Consider the following 22951-nt stretch of genomic DNA (forward strand, 5'->3'; position numbering starts at 1 on the left):
AGAAGATAAAATACAAGATGCAAATGACCTTAATTAAATTAAGCGCTTATGCAATCGTTAGGTTTTCTATTTTTGCATAACGGCAAGCAAATGTGATCGAATAAAGAAAAAACAGGTGAACGATAAATAGAAAACAGGTCTTGTTCGATTTTATCGTGACGGTTTTCTTGCCATGAAATTGTACGTAAACAGACAGGCAGGAAATGTCTGGACATTTCTATAGTTATAGAATACGTTATAAAAATGTCCAGGCATTTCTGCCTGTCTATGTACACTTCTGGCGAGTCAGGAATTAAACTTACAGAAGTGCTTACGCAAAATTTGAGACCAGTGTATTATCGTATCTTCTGTTCATTCTAATATTTAGACTCTCTTTCCATGTATTAAGCAAGACATTACTAATTCTCTTAGCGTTAACAAAATAACGTAGGTGTTACTTGACGAGATAATCACCGAACAACTGCAGGCATTTCTTGTCAAAATTACTTACGTCCGCTTTTACCAATGCTTAACTTTAATTGATTTAACTTTTTGTCCTTCTCAAATTCTTGGAACTAGAAAGAGATAAAAATAAATTGCACCGAGATTTGGTAAGTTAATCTACGCCCATAGAGGTGGACAATGATTGACTTTTGGACATTCGAACGACACGTTCATTTACATTTACGACATTAAGTAACGAGAACTCGTGACACTCATGATTCAGCCTGGTAATCCCGGAAACGAGGAAAACTCGGACGGAATACTCGGAACACACATAGTCTAATCTCGCCCGACGAACATATTATAATATAAATAGATAATTTTCCTTCTTTTTACTGAAAAAAAAGATAAGTGGTTATCGCGTGGTGAGTTTTTCAGCGCCCAACGTGTTTCCGAACATTATTAGTTATCACATTGGCGTGTTACCATATATTGCACGAAAAGAACAATGTAGCTGCTGTAGCTAAAACTTAGCAAAATAGGGACAGCTAATATTTTTAGTTGTGATAGCTCAATATTTTGCTACGACAGCAAACCGTTTGCTGTCGCACCTAATACAATAGGCACAGTAGCAAAATATTGAGCTATCACAACTAAAATATTAGCTGTCCCTATTTTGCTAAGTTTTAGCTACAGCAGCTACATTGTTTTTTCCGTGTGTTTAATTATTAGTTATAACTCAAATACAAACGTAAACGCATTTAGGTCCTGGCAAGCTGGAGGTAGTCAATTAAATTACATATTAATTGGCTCCAGCTTGCCAGGACCTAAATGCGTTTATGTTTGTATTTGAGTTATACCTTAAAAAGGTCCGGATTAAATTTTGGTTGATTATTAGTTATGACAGTGAGCCGACGAATCATTTTCTCACTGGGCGTAACGCCTGGAGGGATTCCGGTTTCTCAATCCTTTCACGACTATACTTCCATTTATAATAATTATTTTTTTTTAACAGGACACATCCAGCATCCCAAGGAACCAAGAGAGGCAACGGTCTCGATCTGCTCTTTTATCGATAAGAGTGCCACAAACATTGCTTTTCAAGGATACTTATTGACTGGAAAGATCTTTTGCAGGCGGTTTTATCGATGAAAAAAAAAAAAGAGGATGCGGAATACGCAGGGCCAAGGCACGTAAGCGGGACTGTTGCGTGTCCCAGTGGTCGCGAAGGTCTTAAGATGACAGTGGCCGCGAATGCGTCATCGCACATCTCACGTCGACGCTCTCCTCTATCCCGCCCGTCCAGACTAGCAGCTCCGGATTCTCACCGGCGCGGGCACCGCGACGTCCGCGACGCAGTCATCGACGGTCGCGCGTCCGCCGCGCGGCATCCGCAGAATCGTGCTCGGCGAGAGCGTCTCTCGCGTGGGCGGAGCCGCGGGAATCCGGGAAATCGTCGCCGGCTCGTTCTCGCGGGCCAGGTGTTGCGAGGGTGTGGTGCCTGGTGATAACGTGAGGCCGCGACGTTGTACAATTCCGCCTCGTCACGTCGCGTCGCCGCCGATAACGAGGGGGGGTCCCGTGATATTCACGCGTTCACGCCCCGATCGTCGAGCAGAGAAAGCAGAGGCGAGCGGACCCGCCGAGCGAAGCGGAGAAGAGAGGATCCTTAAGATTTCCGAGTCGCGCGCGTATATCCTTCGGCGGCTAACGCCCCGACGAGCGAGGTAAGGCGTGATCGAAGCGACGGTGACAGCCTCGGCGACGTCTCGTGAGTCATGGGGTCAGTTTTTTTTTTCCTCTTTCAGTGGCACCTTCCGCGCTCTCCTACTCCGACCTCCTCTTGCTCCTGTGAGGACGCAGAGAGGCTGCAGCGGACACGCTCCTCCCTCCCTTTCTTTCTCTTCGTCTCTCTCGAGTGTAGAAAGTGCGCGTGCAGGCGCCGCAGCGCAGGGGTCGTTGCCATTACGCGTCTGCTGTCAAAGCCGTGGTTCGCTCGGGTCCGAGTGGCTGCCCCCGGACCTGCTCCCCCTGACTTTTATGAGCCGTCCCGCGCCGGAGACGCCGCGACTCGTGCTTGAACCTCCCCGGTAGTCGGTGGCTCGCGTCAGGTAAGATTGAGACAAACCCCGCCGGGCCGCCCCCCCCCTGGCCTAACTTAACCTCGCCGTTGTCTCGCAGAAGGATGTCGAACGTGGGCAATCTGGAGCAGCAGATCGCGAGTCTGCAGATCGGCGACGAGGCGGCCAAGGGCGCTGTCAAGCCCGGCAAGAAGGTCGGGCCCGCGGTGCCGCCGAAGCCGAAGAAATCGCAGCCCCAGGTGAGTCCCAAGCTCCTCGCTGTTAGATCGAGCTTCTCTATCTCTGTCATGTACGCTAACGCAGTGTGTTTCCTCCCGCCCCCCCCGTTTGCACGCATCCCCGAATACGGATGCAACAACGGTAACGAGATATACATTCAGTAGCACTCCATCGATCGGGGATCGTTGACGGTTAAGCCTTAATGGACCCGCGTCTGTTCCAGATACCGCAAAGTTACACCATAAAGGCCCCGCCTGTGCCGTCGTACAGCACGGTCCTCAACAACACGGCGTCGAGCGACAAGACCTCGAACCTGTACATGAACGCTCCCTCGCCGTACGTTCCGCTGGACATAAAGAATGACTTCTCGCAAATGGTGCCGGCGAACGGCAAGGAGGCGTCGAAGCTCTATCAGAACAACGACGCTCTGTACGCGCGTCAGCCGGACGACAAGTTCGAGCCGAAGTACCGGTACGACGAGAAGAACTATTACTCCAACATCGGGAACATGCCGGCGCCCCAGGTGCCCGTGGCGGACGATCGCGCCAACAGGGCGGCCAGAAATGCGGTGTACAGCAACGTGGAGCCGCCAGTACCCACGGTGGTCTCCGCGTACGAGTACCCGTACGAGATGGACAAGGAGATTATATACAGTAACATCCAGTGGAACCCCAAAACGGAGAACACGTACTGCAACGTTCCTGCCGCGCACGGGGCTGGTAAGGATCTTGCTGCAAGGCGGCCCTGGCGAGTGGACTCTGAAACAGCCATGCCGTTACCGATTGAAAATTCGGCGTTTGAATCTCTTTGAGAGCGTACACAGGGCTGCTTTCGCGAGAAGATGAAAATGACCCTGTGCCTGTGATCGGTCAAATCTGAAATTTCATAGCGTCGCATTGAAATTTTGTTCAATGAAATTCCAGATTTGACCAGCGATAAAAAATGACGCGGACAATCTTGATCCGATATATGACAAAATTTCACTAGTATGTATGGTAGAATTTCAGAAAACTCATACAAGTTGTTGAAAATGCCATGTCCCACGATTGCACGATTTTAAGAGAAAATTCTCTCCGTGTGTCCGAGCCTTTGGATCGACGGTTCACTGACCTTTCCGTTTGCAGACGACTTGCCGCCGCCGCCGGAGCCGTCCGAGTACGTCGCCTGCGTACCCGGGAATTCGTTTCCACCGCCGCCCGACGAGCTGCCCCCGCCACCGAGTCCGGTCTCGTCGAGCTACAGCGAGCTGCGACGCGCCACATACCAGACCGATTTCCCATCGGGCAACTACCCCGCCGATATCTACGGCCCGAGCTCTCAGTCCAGCTCGACGTACGAGTCCATATACGAGCCGATTAATCCCAGACCGCCGTCACAATTGTCGTGCAACTACTCCATGTACTCCGGCTACGGGTCGGCCGCGTCCACTCAACCGCAGGGCAAGGTGTCTCCCGTTAAAGAAGTGAGCACCTGCACCGCGTGACCAAATTTATCGAAATACTTTAGTTTGTTGAGCTGTAAGGTATGAGTAGAAGCGACACTCGCGTGCTTACCTCGATCATCGCAGCCGAAGTAATTATACAGGATGTAACTAAAAGGTACAGACTTTCGGGAAACATTCTTCACGCATAGAGAGGATGAAAACGTTACGCGTGTTACGCCCCGTGCAAATTATTTCATTTATCTGTAGTAAGAGACAGGGTTGTAATTGATTTTATTTAAAGATCAATTTCGTCGATCGACAACTGTAGAATAATCTGACACAAAGTCAAATAACACGTGCGTCTATGATTAAGCGACTGATTTTATCCACAGGTCGACGTTCTCACGGATCTGTTGGTTCAAGGGATGGAAGATAATAACGAGGACAGCGATATATACGGTATCTGCGCGCAATGCGGGCGCAAGGTCGAGGGAGAAGGAACCGGATGCTCGGCGATGGACAAAGTATTTCATATAAGTTGCTTCTGCTGCTTCGTGTGCAAGGTCAATCTACAGGGGAAACCCTTCTACTCGCTGGAAGGCAAGCCTTACTGCGAGGAGGACTATCTCAATACTCTGGAAAAGTGCTGCGTTTGCACGAGACCGATACTGGACCGAATATTGAGAGCTACCGGCAAACCGTATCATCCCTCGTGCTTCACTTGCGTAGTCTGTGGACAGAGCTTGGACGGTATACCGTTCACCGTGGACGCTACGAATCAAATACACTGCATCCAGTGTTTCCACAAGTGAGTTTATCACCTTTCATATTTTTCGCTTCCTCAATTATCACTTGATCCCGGGAGCTAGTTCGCATTCTTCACGCCCGCAGGAAATTCGCTCCGCGTTGCTGCGTCTGTAAATTGCCTATAATGCCCGAGGCCGGTCAGGACGAGACCATACGAGTGGTGGCGCTAGATCGCAGCTTCCACATTCAGTGCTACAAGTGCGAGGATTGCGGATTGGTATTGTCATCCGACTCGGAGGGACACGGCTGCTACCCCCTGGACGATCACATTTTGTGCAAAAGCTGCAACGCCACCCGTGTCCAAGCCTTAACGTCTCATATGACGACCGAGTTGTAAACTATATGGGAGCTTATGCAATTTTCACTGTTGAAACTCTTCGGGAGTAACAAGAGAAACGTTAAATCAAGTATCGTTGTGATTAACTGTGTAGCGATTTAAGTACCGCTATATACACGGTATTATAGAGCCTTTTTTTTATGCATATACGGTTTTTCCATTCCGCTACTACTATTCACATCTCATGTATTCGAAACCGACATTTGCTATGCCATTACTTCAACGAAAAACAATTTTGATAATTATACCGAAAAGAAGACCCAGCGCCGACGGGCCGACATATATTATCAAGGTCATCCCCCTGAATAACATTCGAAAGGTTTTCGTTCATTATTTATTGAAAAGCTCCTTATTAATAAAAAAAAAAGGGTTAAAGAACCAATTAATATCAGGTGGAGTCATACAACGATGGAAGTTTCGCCATCGGACTGGGTCACTTTTTCGATATATTTACCATAATTTTTTGACACTTTACCTGTTAGCAGACTAAGGGAATTATACTATCGTCCATATTTTGATCCTTTTTACAATTTGACGCGAAAAGAAAACGCTTGTCAGCGATCATTTATACGCGACTGATCTTTAACAGTTGTAAGATTGATGCACTAGAATTGCCGTCACTGCCATAACCGAAGCATTTTCTCAGTACGTTACGGAATAACGTCGACGAATTGATAATAGATGTAAGTTGGACGCGTCCGAGGTAATTTTCCTGCAGATGTGATTATCATTGTGATTCTAGTAAAGTATTCGATATATCGTAAAGTATTTAAACGTGTGTAGTCTGTCGTCGACAGGAAATACCGCTTCGATCGCACTTACTTAGTGATAGATTTTAGATTTCGGGGAGTAGGATTGTTAATGACAATATCGGTATATCGGCGAGGAAGCGTGCCATTTCTTCTCATAACGTATCTGTTAAGAAGGATCCCTCGATACTAATCGAGAAAGGAAAGACAAATCCCTGGCACTGTGCGATGTAATTGGTTCCCGAGCCTTCTCGCATGGGTAAGACATTACATCGTGGAGAGACTTATATGATCTCTGTATTATAGTATCAATAAAAATACAGTTTGTTATTTATGGCCAAAGAGTAACACTTGCTTTCTGCCGACCGTTCTCTGCCCGTCCGATGGTTTCACTACACATGCAGACACGTAGACTGCATCCTTAGTCTGCACTTACCGAATGACACCAGTCTATGATCGAGCTTTTACGTGTTTCGCTATTCCAATGAGAGTTGCTATTAATATATACTGTTATATTACTATTGTGATTGTTGTTATTAATAGTTATACACGGTGGCTCAAGCTCTACCGCACTTCTTTCCAGTTACAGACTTTTTCAAGAATTCCAAGTTTTCTTCTCTTGGCAAAAGATATCCGATATTACGTGCATGCGACTGTCTTTACCATCTGTTTTCACAATTACCTTAAATGTTCGATATTCACTTGTCTCCGTTATTGCGTTAGAGCTGCTTGAAATTACATAAAAAACAAAAGAGTTTGCGGAGCCTTCGTTTGCCCGAAAATCACAATTAAATGTTTGTCTTCGGAATCATGGTTGGAATATTATTGCCATTTGGAAAAAGCCAATTTTCGGATTCGTGAGAAAAACTGTAACCGAGAACGAAGTCCGCGATTATACAACCTGTAGACATATGGTGTGTGTACATACATAGTCTCACACACACATACACACACCAGATGTATATATGTACACATTAATATTTGTTATTATCATATAATTGCAGAAGAAATTTACAGCAGATTCACTCTATATCGTCCCTTTACTAATGGTTTTTTTTTGTTTCTCTATGATCTTTATGCACAGATGTTTGTCTTTTATTATTATTAACATCTCTTTTTAGATATTTGCATCTCTTTTTCTTTATGCGTAACATATTTCTTTTATTACCATAGAGTACTTAAATCTTATATAATTTTTGTGATATATATTATATATAACCTGTATGCCATTTTGTGTATAATTTATGTTTATTAGTACATAAATTTGTCTCACCGGCACACGTGGATCGTGGAACGCGCCCCTCTCTATGCTTTTTCCTGGCGTACTACCGATTCCACTTATCTACACGAAGGTATATCAAATTATAATTCCACGATGGATACATTGCGCATCAATGTATTTGGCGACGGTGCGAATTTAGGAAAATAATTCGGCATCGCTACATCAAGCCACAAGCATTTTGAATTTGTGTCCACAGTAAATAAACGTAACAAACACTCGTTACCGTCCGATGTATCCAGTGTGCAAATAATTTCGCCGTCGACTCTTGCGGGAAAGAGACTGTCACACGTTAATAATACCCCGTACTAAGTCGCCGGTGTTCGTATCACGGGGCAACGTAGCCCTCTTCTCAAAAAATAAATAAATTAGTAACGGATTGTCTCGAAAGCTCGCGTTTCTCTCAAATCTCGCCCGCCGCAACGTCGATGTTCGGCGGATGCGGCCCGGACGAGCCAGGACGAGATTCCACGATCCGAATTGCACTCTTTGTTGCGTATGATACATTCGTAGATCCTATACTCTTTACTACACATAGCTCTGGTGTCTATCTTAGACTCCTCTGTGTTTTCTTTTAATCCTCTTTAGATTAAAACTATAATATATCTTGTGTAATATATATTTTCTCCAATCAAGTACAGCACCATTCTACGTTCAATTTAGTACACACAGGTTTGTAATACTCGTTTTAATCTAACAATATTCGTTCGATTTTTGTTAGCTTTGTTGTACCAAAGTCAACATAGAATTGCACTTTTTTTTTTTTAATAATCTAGCGCTCTTTCTCTTAAATAGATACGCGTATTTCATATATATGTATATGTGTATACATATATATGAAATATGCGTGTGCCTGTGTGAGTAGATACACGAGCCACACTGCTCACATATAAATCTGTACTTGCACGCAATAAATCACAGCCACCTATCCAAATTCGCGCGCCAGCACAAATACACACGACTAAATAACGCGTATCTCTTTCGCAGTTACATTCTAGATATATTCTTCGGTATATGTTGTCTCATCTCGCTCCGGCATTATATATTGCATATATTCATATATATACACAATATATAATGTGCATATGCACATATCGATACACGCGTACGTGCGTGTGCCTACGTATGTGTAAACGTACGGCACCCACACAATGGATATGTACACATACACATATCACTACATGTGTGAGGATATTCTCTCTCTCTCTCTCTCATGTTCCGCCTATGTATAGTACTAGGTGCCATAATAAGCTGCATTCTCTCTCTTTCTCTCACTCTCTCTCTCACTCTATTTTCCCTCCCTCTGCTTACGACACTCATTCACACAACTGGCATTCGCAACACTTCTTCACCCGTTCCTCCTTCGTAACGTCTCTTTTTCTCTCTTATCGACATGACGTGACACGACTCCGTTCGCTCTGCATTTCAACAGTTCGCTCTCTCGTTACATAGTACTTTCGCTGGATCACAACGCTTTTACAACAGCATCAACATACTCTCACACTTCCGAATTCGCTGGGGGGGGGGGGGGGGCTACAGTTTTGGGCGCACTAGCATCACACGTGCCCATAAATCAATAAATAAATAGAGGAACAACATTCTTCAAACATCTCTTTTTTTTTCTTATAACAACATTAGAGGCTCTCGGAGAACGTAACGCAACAAATGTTCAACAATACAATCACGAAAACAAATAGAAGGCACTCTTGCTTTTCTTCTCTTTTTTTTCTTCTTCAATAAATTAATCTCCTTGTGTTATAACAACTCACTCTCGGATATTATCTCTACGCCTTCTCCTAGGCCTTGTCTGTCGCGTTCGTATCTAGCTACGTACCGACACGACCCGTTCGGGTGTCGCCAAAGTCTTCAGGTAATACGCGCCACAGCATTCACATGACGGCGCTACGAATCTTACCTGCCTTTCTCACTTATCGTTTCTCTTTCTTTCTTTCTTTCTCTCGCTCTTTCACTCTCTTTCTCTCTCTCTCTCTCTTTCTCTCCCGAATGGACAATCATAGCTACGGTATGCGAGATACGAGATAACAAATTTGTTTCACATTTACAGGTAAAAGAAATCCACCATCGTAACAATTAGGTAGAATATTATTTAACCTTTAATATTATAATAATTTAATTATTGTTATTTGCTTGGAAGCTCACAGCCGACACATTTTTTTTAATTCATTATTATTATTTCTCTCCTCTTTTAATATCTTATCTTATTTTCACTTGGGTATACGGGGCGTCTCATCTTTCGTACTCGGGTCTCGGTTATTATTTTTTTTTCCACGATATTTAACAGCTACAACATGTACAACGTTTAGCGCGGAAATTTGTCAACGAAAGGCATAACGGAATCCAGTTGTTCAGTCCGCTCTACGCTCGAAACGCGCGATGAAATATAGATTCACGGTTACTCTAACGAGAGAGAGAAACTATAAGTACGGATACCCCCGTGGGGGAATGGAAAACGAAAAATCATGGAGATGTGGCAGTGCCTTGAGCAACCGTTTATGAAATCAACCCTATCTCGCCTCCCTGTTACCCTTCTGCTTTGTTTTTCAGCGTCATCTTTTTTTTTTATTTTTGAACACATGACAACACATCGTCTTTGTACGATAACAACGTTATTTTCTCCCCTTTTTTTTCTCTCGATTCTATCTTTTGCTAACTAATCTAGCCTTGCTCGCGAGATTCATGGTTTGTCGAGCCTATCACGCATATAACATCGGATATACTGTAATAGATATATAATATGTGTATATATATATGTATATTATATAACGTAGATATATATATGTAAATGACGTATCGTACCTATAATATATATATATATGCGTGTGTGTGTGTGTGTGTGTGGTCTGCGTGTATACGTTAAGATAAAAGTTTTATCTTTGTTAACTCTCTGCTACAGTACAGAAAGAGGCAAATCTATCTAGAAGAGTTAGCGTTTCTAGGTATACCTGCCTCTTCGTTTCCCTCCGCACGTATAATTAATAATATATCGTACTTTGCGCGTACGACGATCCTTCATTAGGATCCTCGAGCGGTCAGCGAACCATGGCGATCAAACTGGGAAAGATTTCGCTTCTATATAATGTCTTTAGCATATCGAGTCTGAGATCACCAGAGAAGTTATACCGTAGCATGTATGTATACGTGTACATATATATATATATAGATTGGGCGTGTATGTGTATACGTGAATGTTGCGTGTCTTGATTTCCGCACTGTTTTATTTTTCACAGTTTGCAGCCGTCGTCTTAGGTCGCGCGTGGTCTCCTCTCGACTCTTACAGGATAAATATTTACTCTTATCAAGAAGACAACAAAGAGGGCAAAGAGAACGAAGAAAGGAGAGTAGGAAGAGTCTACAGAGTCAGCGCCTGCATCTGATGGCACGTGTCGCTCAACTGATTCTGATCGCCGGCCGCCGGATGGCCGGCCGCCCGCGGCGTACCGGGTGGCGTGATCGGTAGCCTGCCGGGACCATCGCCGGCGCCTCCCAGAGCGTCGTCGGCGAGCTTGCTCGTCACCGTCGTGGCCGCGGTCTGCATTATACCGTTCACCTTATACTTGGACTGCCGCAGCATCGTCGTCTGCGAGCCGGTGGTGTTTGAATACTTGTCGGACGGCTTCCGGTTGGCGGACGCTAATGCCTGGCCGACGGAGAACCGGCTGCGTTGATTGCCGGTGGGCTGCTGCTGCTGCTGCTGCTGTTGCTGCTGCTGCTGCTGCTGTTGCGTTTGGGACAGAGGCGCGGAGGATGGCTGATAACGGTTCTGGGCCGGAGCGTAAAACTGGACCTGGGGAGTGGGCGGGGAGAAATTTGGAAGAGGCCGTGTCATGGGTGAGTACGGGGCTGGCGGTGGGCTCGCCGACTTCTCCTGGGTGCTGGACGTGTCCGCGTTTATCCGCTCGGATGGGGACAGGCGAGAGGACAGCGTCGTCGATGCGCTCGTGACGACGACGACGCTGTCCGCCTGAGCCGTGTCGTTGTTAGGCCGACCGTTGCTGTCGTTGCCGTGCACGTCCAACCGCGCAGCGCTTCCTCTATAGTTGTTGTTATTATTGTTACTCGAGAGGCAGTTCTTACGACCCGAGCCGTAACCACCGGCCATCGACGGTTTGTTCATCTCGTAATACTGATCGTCGCCGTAGTGCCTCGCGCGCCCGTTCGTCGCGTACGAATAGTTGGACGCCGCATTGTGATTGACCTTGTGCGCAGCCTGACTCGAGTAACCGCCGCCGGACCTGAGGATCGCCGACGAGCCCACGTTCGATCCAGCCGCTCTCCTATTGTACTGCACCGGCAATCGCGACGACACCGCTATCGTCGGATACTTGTGCGACCCGTCCGCCGCCGTCGCGTTTCCGCCGCACTTGCTGTTGTGTGACTGCGAGCCGCCGTATGTGTTCTGCGACTTGGCGTGCGCGCTGTGATGCGCCAGCGGGTAGCCGTGATTCTGACCCCCCTGGCCGCGCAAACCGTTACCCTGACCGCCCGTGTACTTGTTGCAGTCCCTGGAATTGTGGCCGTACGTCTTCGCGTTGCCGTTGTCGTAGCCGGACTGATGCGGCGAGGCCGAGAACGGCGTCGGCAGGAGACTAGCGGTGCCGGACGCGTTGTGATGTGTGTACGGCGGCGGCGGCGGGTGTGCGTGCGGAATGTACACGGTCGGGTGATAGAGGATGCGACAGTGCATCGGACTGGCCGCGCAGTCCTCGCTGTCGTTTTGCGCGCCGTGCGGCGTGTGTATCGCGATCGGATGATAATTTGCGTGGTAACGACCGGACATGGGGAATTTGACGGGCATTAGGGGCAGCAGAGATGTTGCCGGTGAGCCTGAAGCGGCCTGTTGCACGTCGCTGTGCGGCTGCTCCGAGTGGCTTGGCGTCGGACGTGAATCCTACGGTTTTATTTCACAGAATAATACCTGCCTCAACTCAATTTATTGCCTAGTAGAAACGTGCGTTCACGGCGATCCTTTCTTGTACGATCCTAGTCTCTGCCCGTAGCAATTAAGAAAATCTTCATCCCGTTAAATAACGCATGCACTACTGTTTTACAAATGAGGACGACTGAGACTCGATCAGCTGAGCAGCTCTATTCCCGTGGAATTCGGTAGCGGCGTCAAAGACATCACGTTCGACATGACGAAAACGAATCGCGCACAAGTCGAGAAGGTATAGGTACCGACGGCAGCCAGGAGCTGAGAGAGCGACTTACCTCTTGCGGAACAGCCTGGCCGTCAGACGCGGAAGTTTGCTGGCACGAAGTGGCGTCCGTGGCGTACAGCAACAGCTGCTGCTGCTCGGTCAGTCCCATGGGCGCGTGCGGCGGCGGCGCGGGATGCGGGCCGGCTGCAAAAGGATAGTAGAGATGGTCCACCTGCGCCTGGGGAGGAGGGCCCGTTGGTACAGGTGGATGATGATGCGGAGCCGGCGCGGCAGGAGCGTAGAAGTGCGTCGGATGCGGTGGTGGGAGAGGTGGCGGTGGGCCCGTCGGCGGGCTGGTAGCTCCTGTACCGTTATTGCCGCTGCTGCCGGAACTGTTGCCACCTCCACCACCATTCGAGTTGCTCGGCGAACCGCCGGTGGTAGCGTACAAGTACTGAGGCGCCCCGGCGGCCGCTCCTGCGTAATACGGTTCGTACTGTGGACAGAAACGGAGATACCTTTAGACGTCCGTCATCCGTGGGCCGCGATTTGCACATGAATGCCGAGTATTTCGCGCAAATATTCACATCCATGACAACCATTCCTGTAAATGTTAGTCGTTTCCTTTCAAGTGAATCTCACATTCCTTGATCCGCGAGGAGGAAGCTTTACGCGCACTGTCTTTTTCTTTTTTTTTAATGCGTCGACAAGCAAAGAGATGTGCTTCAGCTATATGCTTCGAGTTATTATTTGTTTATTATACATACATAAAGCCAGACGATATGTAGCATTCGCATCAATTCACGAATTCATCTTTCGCGCGAGCTATGTTACATCGTACGGATGACGAATAGAGATGTGTGCTAAGCGAAAAATAAGTTCCTCATTCGTATGCAAATGTAACGCGGGTTTGTCACTCTGATGCGTTTTTCTATTTCGATTTGAAGAAATAGAAAGCACATTGGTTGCACCGTAATTAATTAACATTTACAGCAACAGCCTTATTGTGATGGAAGTAACAGGTCAATAGACGTAACTATATGAAGATCAAGCGAAGATGATTAAAAGATATCTCAATCCGTGTATTGTTTCCGTGTCAAATAGCGACCCGTCATTTCCTACGTGAATTCAAGTTAGAAAAGGTCGCAGTGTGCGTAAGAAACAAGTCGGGCAATTGGGTACACTGAAGCGTTAATCATCGCGTCGTGTAATTACTGGCGTTTTAGCAACATCCACGCAAAGTAAACAATCTTACTACCTTATTTCACTATAATTGCATCTCATACATATTATACATATAAAAAGAAAAGAAGAGATCATTCTAACCCATATTGCATACGCATGCCTGTAGTGATTCCATTGTCAATAATCTACAGAGGATAATTTCCGGCTATTCTTCTAAGCGTAGTCTTTTGGCACGAGAGAAATTATCTGTTAAGGTATCAATACATAATGTCGTTTCCATAACGCGTCCCGCATGCGAAATGATCGCGTGTGATTCGGATTCGTGGCTTAAGTGCAACTCGTGTCGTTCTAGAAAGTGAAACGAACTACAATGCGAGAATTAAGACAGACAACCATACTGAACAAATGGCAAGCACCTTGACATGTCTATCATAACATTTAATCACAATACATTATAACAAGAGTTATAATAAAAATTAAAGCTGAAAGAGAGATAAAAGTAGGAGGACAAAAGTTGAGAGAGACATAAAAGAAAAAGAAATAAAGAAGAGAGAGAGACAAGGAATTATAGAGAGGCCGCATGGGACAGATCTAAAACATTAAGCGTTATTGAAATGTATCGACAGTCTATTTATCTTCTTTTTCTGTTGCAACTTTTTATCTCAAATGATTACAAGGATGAGGACTACGCGTTCAGCATTATGATGATTAAAAACATCGTTATCCAGTTATCGGTATCGTTGCAACTGTGATTTTTAGAATCACATCGTGATTTACACACTCACCGTCCCACCTTTATCTCCTTTATCTTCTATTACATCAGCTGATCTATCAAATTTATATACAGGGTGTCTCATTTTAAATGATACGCGCAAATATCTCCAAAAATATGAAAGATACGGAAAAACTGTTTGTCGAAGGGAAAAGTAGTACAGGACTTTTTCACTTAATATGGTCTCAGGAATGTGCTGTTGCAATAGTGTTTCAATTATTGAAAATTTTTGTGTACTGTAACACAAAATTTACATACACAAAAAACACCCCTCTTCAAACAACGTTTGTTTGAAACGTTTTTCCGTATCTTTCATACTTTTGGAGATAAAGCGTGGATCACTTAAAATGAGACACCCTGTATAACTGTCGATAACTCCACGTATGTCATTTAATTTCTTCTTGTTATACACTCACACGCATTTCCCAATGTGTGCTCTCAATTTTCATTTTATATTTAGACCTCGATTAAATTTAACACTGCGGTGACGGCAAAATTGTGAGCTGTCAAAGATTAGCACGAGCGACACCGGTGAGTACAAGGTACAGGTCGTGAGACGGAAAAGGCGGTGAAGAAACATGCATCGACAGGCCGTGCACCAAGAGGCCGGGAAAAAGAGGACGGTGAGGAAAAAAAAGTAAAATGCTCAAAAAAAGAGCGGCATGCTAGTCGTTTAGCTTAGACCTTATACCTTTAGACCTCAATACTGTATAGCGTCGAGAAGGACGTAAGTAGGCATTTGCTGAGGGTTGGGTAGAAACGCCGGTGGTATGGCTTCTCCCATCAGACCGTTTGTCTGTCAAACCGTAACCGATATGCGCCGTTTAATAAAAATACAAAATACAGACAAAGACGGTCAGGATCTTATGCTAGGATCTATATGTACGTGTGAGGGAAAACCCACGAGCATCTAAACGGAGAGTCGAAGACGACGTAGAAGTAATGAAAAAAAAAATACGGTTTGGTAAGCAATCTACATTTATTTTACGTACCGGCATAGGAGAATACTGGTATTGCTGTGGCATATACAGCGATGGTGCCGGACATGGATACATCATAGGAGCGAACGTTTGATGTCCGGTGGCGGCTTGAGGCCCTGAACACGGAATTTAAGTAGTTAGAACACTCTAGAGTTCATTTAAAAAAGCCAATTTTCGGTGATTTTTTTCAGGAATATAATAAACGTAAATGAAAATCTGTTTATTCCTATTTATTCTCTATACATTGAAGTCTAAATAGGAATAAACAGATTTTCCTTTACGTTTATTATATTCCTGAAAAAAATCACCGAAAATTGACTTTCTTGGAGGGTTCTACAGTGTTGTAATCCCTTAAGGGAAGAGATTAGTAAGTTGCAAATTAAAAGGACGATACAAACGCTTCGTTCAATAACGAAATAACGAAGATTAAGATCAACAATTAATCAAATTTCAATCGCAGACTGTTGCAAGATGACCAGGGGGTCGAGTCTCGAGTTCATTCGAAAGAGATGCATACGCGAAAATTCTGCCCTTACAGAAAAGTTGCAAGTTAATTGGCCAAAAGCCATGCGAGTAGCCAATCAACTTGCGACTTTTCTCTAAGAGCAGAAATTTTCGCATACGTTTTTCTCTTGAATAAATTCAAGAATCGAGCCCCTGTGCGGCCGAATCTTGCATGAAAATTCGCGGAAGGGATTCTTCTGACGAGAAAATTCGATTTTACCTTCCAAATGTTTCGCTTAAATATAAGGATTGGGTTTTGCCGCGACAATTTCCAGACTGTAAGAATGCATATGCGGCGAGTAATGCTTACCAAACACTCCTGTGGCTTGATAAATCGTTCCTGGATCCGTCGGCGGAGCGATAGAAGTCGCTGGTGCGGCAGCTGCCGTGTTATAGAATGTCATACCATTCTGATAAGTGAGACCTATACCTACAAGCGAAGGAGGAGAGAAATTAAAGACGTTGATCTATGCATTCTTCAGTTGTTCCCCTGAAACTCAGTCTCGCGTCAAAAGCATACGTGTAAAGTGTCTCCAAATCTCCTGCTCATTGCGGTAAAACGTGAGCCTCACGCAAATTTATCAATCACACAGCTGTGTGCGAACATTTCTATACAAAGTATGCAACTTTTATAAAATTCTCTTAGAAATCTTTTCTCAATATCATCAAGTTCCGTTCTTTTGACGCGAGTTATTACAAAAATATGCTCGCACATTATGGGCGCGAAAAGAATAAATCTTACTCTCTAAAAGTCAATCGGTGGATTATCAATGAAAGTGAGTATTCACTGATTCACAGTTAGTCATAAAAATAAAAATAAGTCAGTGATAATACACTGATTGACTTTTAGAGAGTAAGCGGAAGAGTATTCCACTGTAAGAAATATAAAATTAAAAAATATCTAAATCGCAAACACAAGATAACGCGGCACAGCATGACACTGCGTTCATTGGAGAATGAAAACTCACTCTCTGAGAGTCAATCAGTGGATTATCACTGAAAACAGTGAATAGACGCTACCTCACAGTTATACGCGGAGAGAGAATTTTCTCTGAAAAATTTACCCTGAAAGTCATGTAATCGTGAGATAACATTTGGCATTTTGAAGAACTTTATGAGTTTTTTTTAACATTTTATCATAGGCTGTACTAGTAAAATGTATGGTAAAATTAAAAAGAAAACTCTTATTTACGTGATTTATACGACTGAAAATCTCAGTGGTACACTTATAACTGTGATTATTCGCTGCTTCAGTGATAATCCACTCATGACTTTTAGAGAGCAGGTAACAATCTCGATTTGGACCACGGTGGTGCGGACTCGAGCGGCTCGGAAATCCATAATCGAGGAGGAGAGTCACATACCGTTCGTGTAGTAGTAAGTACTTGTAGGCACGGAAGGAGGCGAACCGGTACTACCCTCAAAGGATCTGGAGAAGGGCTGCTTCTTGATCGCGGGCGCTATGTTCAGCTTCCTCTCTCTCAAGACGATGCACTCAGTCTGGCACAAACAGAAGCGGAGGAGCAATGAATAAAAGGGATCAAGGCCCGACGGTTTCGGTAAGGGGGTCGATTGTTCCGCCCGAGGGAAACGCCAATCGTCGGATTACGAACCTCTTGCTGAAGCCGCTTGGCCTCCTCCTCCGTCTCGAAGGTGACGAAGCCGTAGCCCTTCGACACGCCGGCGCGGTCCGCTATAATTTTCGTGGCCTTGACATTGCCGTAGGCCGAGAAAACTTGCGCCAGCTCCGCTTCGCTGGTGCTGGCCGAGATGCCGCCGACGAAAATACGGTTCGGAACCAGCGTACCGTATTTCGGCGCAGCCATCGTGAGACTCGCGGCCGAGGCAGGGCTGGAGGCAGGACTAGACCCCTCCGTACCGCCGGTTGAAGCCGAGCTCTGTGCAACAACAGGCAAATTGGTTCCTCCATTAATTCGCTATCGCGCGGAAATCACAGCAGGGAGAGAAGGGGCGATGATTCTGCCTCCTTCGAGATTCCTCGAGTTTGGAATTCACCGGCGACAAGTCTGTTACGATCGCCCGAGACCTCGGGCGTTCTAACGGGCGTCCGGGACGCCCCCACGTTGCAATTCGTTTCTGACAATTGGAAAACCTGCGAGGACAGAAAATAAAAAGGAAAAAAAAACAGCCGATCGCGAGAAATGGCAAAAGGACCTTGGACGCGGTGGATCCCTTCAACTGTGACTTGTTGTGCGTAGCGGAGTTGGAAACAAACGCTCATGACTCGTGAGTGATCCAATCGACATTAAATCCATTTAATCTCCTTCATTTTACGTTGTAATGCATTTCGTCAACTGACTAATAACTTTAATCAATCCCATCTTGTCGATGGGATCTCGTTATTCGCTTATTTAACTGTCAATTTTCATACGCGTAGCTCTTCACGACCTTCCGCTGTAGGCTCGGCGCGTCAGGGAATATCCCTCGAAAACAGTCCGCCTCTCGCGAAGCGCGAATCAATGGCAGTGTCGTTCGTGAATGTATCTACGCGCGGGCAAAAACAATCAATGAAAGTAGAAAAACTGTCGCAAGTGCAGGGTACAAATATGAGCGAGCAATGTCCCCCCCCCCCCTCTCTCATTTAATCTTTCTCTCGCTGGCTCGGTCCCTTCTCTTCCCGTCTCTTTTGCTGTCGATAATGCTTTGACTTTGCTTCCCTAAATTAGCAATATCACGCCCCCCTGTCATTATAATCCCATTAAACGCCGGGCGATATCGTCGCAGGCAGGACCAGGCGTTTTCGCGTAAAATGTAATAATCTACAGCTACACGTATACAATGTAAACTTCAACGTTATGTAAACAATGAGCAGTCCGTGGGTCATCGAGCATCTCTATCTCGTCAGAGATATCGGGAATTTTATTTGCAACTTTATTCCCAGTTATTATTACCTGGGCACAATTTTTTGCACTCCGCGAAAAATCAACAAATCAGATCGGCGTAAATAACATATATCTATTATTTTAGTATCGAGCGTCTCTCGCTGCGCAGTTTATTAACTGCGTTAATTAACGAATATAATACTGAAATGCATCTAATTGAATCTAGATTGAAGTCACTTCCTACTTTTTCAGGGCCGTTTGGAAGAATACAGCGAAAACAGTCAATGAGTTATTTGATAATAACTTACACTGCTTGTAACGTCTACGTGAAAGAGATTCGCCGTACAGCGTGACGTAAACAATCCGTGTGGATGTAATGTCGATTGAAATTTACGGCACAGACACGGTCGCAGGGATAGGCTGGTGGCAGAGAACGATCCGTAAACGCTTAGCCCCAGTCTATAATAGATGATTCAAGCCCTAAGCCCTAAGAAATTGACCAACCACAGTCAAGCATGAGTAGAATACGCGATTGTGATTAGTCAATTTCTTAAGACTTGGGGTTTAAATCGCTATTGTAAACGGGTAATTAGTCCCAGTCCACAATAGATAATTTAAGCCCTAAGCCTTAAGAAATTGACCACCACGGTCAAGTGTGAGTAGAATACGCGACTGTGATTAGTCAATTTCTTAAGGCTTAGAGTTGAAATCTCTGTTGTAGACTTGGACCAAGACTGTCTTGATGCGGCGTCTACAATGAGATCTTAAGGACGTAAGATTTAAGAAAATGACCAATCGCAGTCGATTATCCTTCTCACATTCGATTGTGGTAGGTCGCTTTCTTAAGTCTCACTGCAGACAACGCATAAGACAAGGCAGAGAAAAACTCAAGTCGTATACAAGAGACTTTCTCGACGTCTACGACTTAAGACAGTCTTAAGCGCTTACGGATTGCTCTCTGCCATATCGGCCTTACACTCGGAAGCGGCATCGCCGCCCGACGATTTGTATACATACATAAACCGATCGTTAATTAGGAGCACCTCGGCGGGGCGGGCGATTGCAAGCCGGGAACGTACGTAACACGGGGAAGAGAGTGGCCGGGCGCGTTCGCGGCGTTCCGTAGCACTTGACGCTTCATCTTTAATCTCTTCGAATGAAGAGAGCCCGATAACGCGCGACGATAACTCTTAACTGCGTGACAGCGAGAGAGCTACTCCCTTTCCTCTCTGTGCGTGGAGTTTGAGCGCGCAACTCTATCACATTATGCAGATTAACGGCACACACACCGGCTGAGGAACTATCGGAGTTTGTTTAATAATTGGACGATGAGTCACGCCGGGAGCGGAAGCGTTGCTTACTGCACGCGGCGGCTCGTCTCTGCGCCGGAAAAGATTTTCATTCAGCCCGCTCATTTCCTAAAGTCCGTCCCCCATGTGCGCCATACGTTTCCCCGCGAATCCATTACGTCAGAAAGGATCGCAGGATTTTAAATGCGAGTTTTCGTAACACCGGTCGGCGTGTTACGTGACACGCGCTGTCCCCCGCTGCGCGATTCGCGCTCTTCCTCGTTTCCGTGAATTCTCGCCGTAACTCTCTTAAGACAATGGGCTCGCACTCCGAGTCCTCTTTTATCGATAAAAGCGCCTCTAAAAGTGGCTTGTAGCAATCAGAAGACTTATTAGCCACTTTTAGAGGCGCTTTTATTGATAACAGAGAGTTCGGCATACGGGCCAATGTTTCGCGATTTAAATCTTTGTCTGAAAGTGACGCACAATAAGAGCCTTAGCAGAATGGTACTTTTAAGAGTGTTTTATGCCTTAAATTTCTATCTTGAAGTGACGCACAATGACTGTCTTGTGTCTTAAGAGTAAAAGCTCAGGCCAGCAGAATGGCTGTCTTATACTCTTAAGACAGCCTTGAGACAATGTTTTACGTTTCAAGCCTTTGTCTTGAGGTAACGCACAATAACTCTCTCATGTCGTAGGGCCTGAGCAGAATGGCTGTCTTGTACTTTTGGGACACAAGACAGTTAAGGCCATTCTACAATTGCGTAAACGTAGTTGTAGGGGTTGTAGGAGTAGAAGTAGTAGTAAGTGTTGTACAACAAAGTAAAGGCCATTCTACAATTGCGTAAACGTAGTTGTAGGGTTGTAGGAGTAGAAGTGGTAGTAAATGTTGTACAACAATGTAATATACAATAGAGTAAGATACATCGTAATTGAAGTAAATGATAGCGAATCAGAGTACAGTTCAGCGTTTGATAAGAGCGGTATGGACACGTGAGAGAATTCTGATTGGTTAGCCATTACGTTCTATATCGTTGTAGTCGTGAAAGATGGAGTTCAGCTTGTGTTTTACAACACTGTACAACCGCTAACAACCACGCAATTGTAGAATGGCCTTTATTGTGCGTTACCTCAAGACAAAGACTTTAAAACATAAATCATTGTCTTAAGAGTGTAAGACAGCCATTCTGCTGAGACCCTTGAAGTGGAAGTGGAAGCACATAAAAATACAGGAGCCATAGCCCTTCGCAGGTTGAGCCGCACGTTTTACTTAAGTTCTTCCGTGTGTTTCGGGCCTTTAAAGGTACAAAACAGCCATTCCGCTCAGGCCCTTAAGCGCCGTCGAGCCATTTAAGTCGCAGAGTTGAGTCACGTGTCGACACGGGACGTCGGCGCGGGAGCCACGTGTGATATCTCAAGGAGTCCCATTCCATTCATCAATTTGAGAAGAATGTCCGAGAGGACGGGGAGGGGGGAGGCGCACGAGGAAGCAAACGGATAATTTGTCAATTTTAAAAGGCAGGCCGACGGGATGCGCTTCCAGCGAGGGGGAAAAACTGAAACGAAAGGGAGAGCAGCGAGGCAAAGGCGTCCCGCTGTGTCCGCAAAGAAAGGGATGTTATCGTCGCCCAGCAGTCTGGCCGTACAAAAGTGACCAGAGACGCACGAAGGCCCCTCGCATCTTCCACAACATTCCAAGAGCCTCTTTCACCAACCTGAGATTAGTAGATTAGCCGACGGTTAAAATTTGCGAGGTGCCGCCCGGAAAAAAAAGAGGCAAGGGATAATCGCCTCTATTTTCTGTTGGCATCCTGCAAATTTTAACCGTCGGCTGGTGAAAGAGGCCCCTAAGGCCCGATTTTTCATTTTCCGGTTAGGCTTAGGTTAACCAGAGGTTGGTCGACCCTCTATCCTTTTCTATATTATTATCTAAGAAAAGACAGATAATCGATCTAACCTCTAGTTAACATTTAACCAGCAAATGAAAAACCAAGAGCCAGTCTCATAAACGTCGGTTAACTGTTGACCAGAGTTCAGTCAATTCCTTATCCTCCTCTATCTTATTGTCTAAGGGCCAGTTTCACAAATGTCGTTTTACCGCTAACCCATGGTTAATTGATCCTCCGTCTCTTCTTGGATAACAAAATAGAGAAAGATAGGAAGTCGACTGAACTCCGGTTAACAGTTAACCGACTTTTGTGAAACTGGACCTAAGAAGAGACGCAGAATCAATCGAGCCTCGGTTAGCAGTTAACCGACGTTTGCGAAACTGACCCTAAGGCTTCACCAACGTCGCTTAACTTTAAGCTTATATAGTCTATAGTCTATAGTCAATTTTTATACTTAACTCTGCCTTAAATATATGTTCGAAGAGCATTCAGCCAAAAGATGATCCGTATGGATGCTATACAGATCATTTTGCTGGCTAAGAAATTATACTTCGAGAGATATTTGAGACGATCCTTAAACATAGGAATTGACTGTAAACAAGCCTTAGGGTGCACTCAGCGCGCACTGGTGCAAACAACCGAATTCGCCATTAGTTTAATTCGCTCGTCGTCTCTTTCCAACGGTTACTTCAGGAAGAGACAAACGTGAATAAACCCGAGATCAAAGTTAAGCGACGTTCGGCGAAGCCGGGCCTAAGTGGTCGTGAAGAGGCGCATCCGTTACGATAAAGCGGTGGAATCCGTGTTTCACACCGCGACGCGTTCACTATCCGATAATCACCCGCCTCCCCGCACGTCTTCCCGCCCCCGTGCGTAACGTTACCTCCCGACGATTCCGATTAAATACACGGGGGCGAGGGGGAGCTTCGGCGCGTTTCGCGAATCTTTCGAACGAGGGGGGAGGGGGAGGGGGGTGCGGAATCGCATCGTCGCACCGTTCTCCCTCTTCTTC

General features: G+C 45.6%; 2 protein-coding genes across 2 annotated transcripts; one reads left to right on the top strand and one right to left on the bottom strand.

Annotated features, from left to right (window-relative positions):
• Positions 1-1748: 1748 nt before the first annotated feature.
• LOC105563244 (thyroid receptor-interacting protein 6) lies at positions 1749-6381 on the top strand. The gene is made up of 7 exons (XM_012014677.1): positions 1749-2150; positions 2232-2534; positions 2605-2743; positions 2947-3442; positions 3848-4185; positions 4539-4954; positions 5038-6381. Exons 3-7 carry the CDS (start codon positions 2609-2611, stop codon positions 5288-5290), a joined length of 1638 nt encoding a protein of 545 aa, XP_011870067.1. The 5' UTR covers positions 1749-2150; positions 2232-2534; positions 2605-2608; the 3' UTR covers positions 5291-6381.
• A 4155-nt stretch (positions 6382-10536) lies between these two features.
• On the bottom strand, positions 10537-18414 carry LOC105563245 (atrophin-1-like). Its single transcript, XM_012014678.1, has 6 exons — positions 17532-18414; positions 17283-17418; positions 16229-16348; positions 15427-15530; positions 12548-12973; positions 10537-12227 (listed from the first exon to the last, which is right to left on the bottom strand). The coding sequence occupies exons 1-6, from the start codon at positions 17742-17744 to the stop codon at positions 10689-10691; spliced, it is 2538 nt and encodes an 845-aa protein (XP_011870068.1). The 5' UTR covers positions 17745-18414; the 3' UTR covers positions 10537-10688.
• Between the last annotated feature and the right edge of the window lie 4537 nt (positions 18415-22951).

This window comes from Vollenhovia emeryi, unplaced genomic scaffold (genome assembly GCF_000949405.1).
Source record: "Vollenhovia emeryi isolate VEMERY1.0 unplaced genomic scaffold, V.emery_V1.0 DF939179.1, whole genome shotgun sequence".
NCBI classification, from domain to species: domain Eukaryota; kingdom Metazoa; phylum Arthropoda; class Insecta; order Hymenoptera; family Formicidae; genus Vollenhovia; species Vollenhovia emeryi.

What these genes read in the sequence shown, in the direction of transcription:
- LOC105563245 (XM_012014678.1), bottom strand. Translation starts at nt 17,744, where the DNA reads ATGGCTGCGCCGAAATACGGTACGCTGGTTCCGAACCGTATTTTCGTC. An exon ending in CCAAGCGGCTTCAGCAAGAG is followed by an intron (nt 17,419 to 17,531) that starts GTTCGTAATCCG and finishes TGTTTGTGCCAG; the next exon opens with ACTGAGTGCATCGTCTTGAG. An exon ending in TCAAGCCACAGGAGTGTTTG is followed by an intron (nt 15,531 to 16,228) that starts GTAAGCATTACT and finishes TTCCGTGTTCAG; the next exon opens with GGCCTCAAGCCGCCACCGGA.
- LOC105563244 (XM_012014677.1), top strand. Translation starts at nt 2,609, where the DNA reads ATGTCGAACGTGGGCAATCTGGAGCAGCAGATCGCGAGTCTGCAGATC. An exon ending in CGAAGAAATCGCAGCCCCAG is followed by an intron (nt 2,744 to 2,946) that starts GTGAGTCCCAAG and finishes CGTCTGTTCCAG; the next exon opens with ATACCGCAAAGTTACACCAT. An exon ending in TCCTGCCGCGCACGGGGCTG is followed by an intron (nt 3,443 to 3,847) that starts GTAAGGATCTTG and finishes TTCCGTTTGCAG; the next exon opens with ACGACTTGCCGCCGCCGCCG.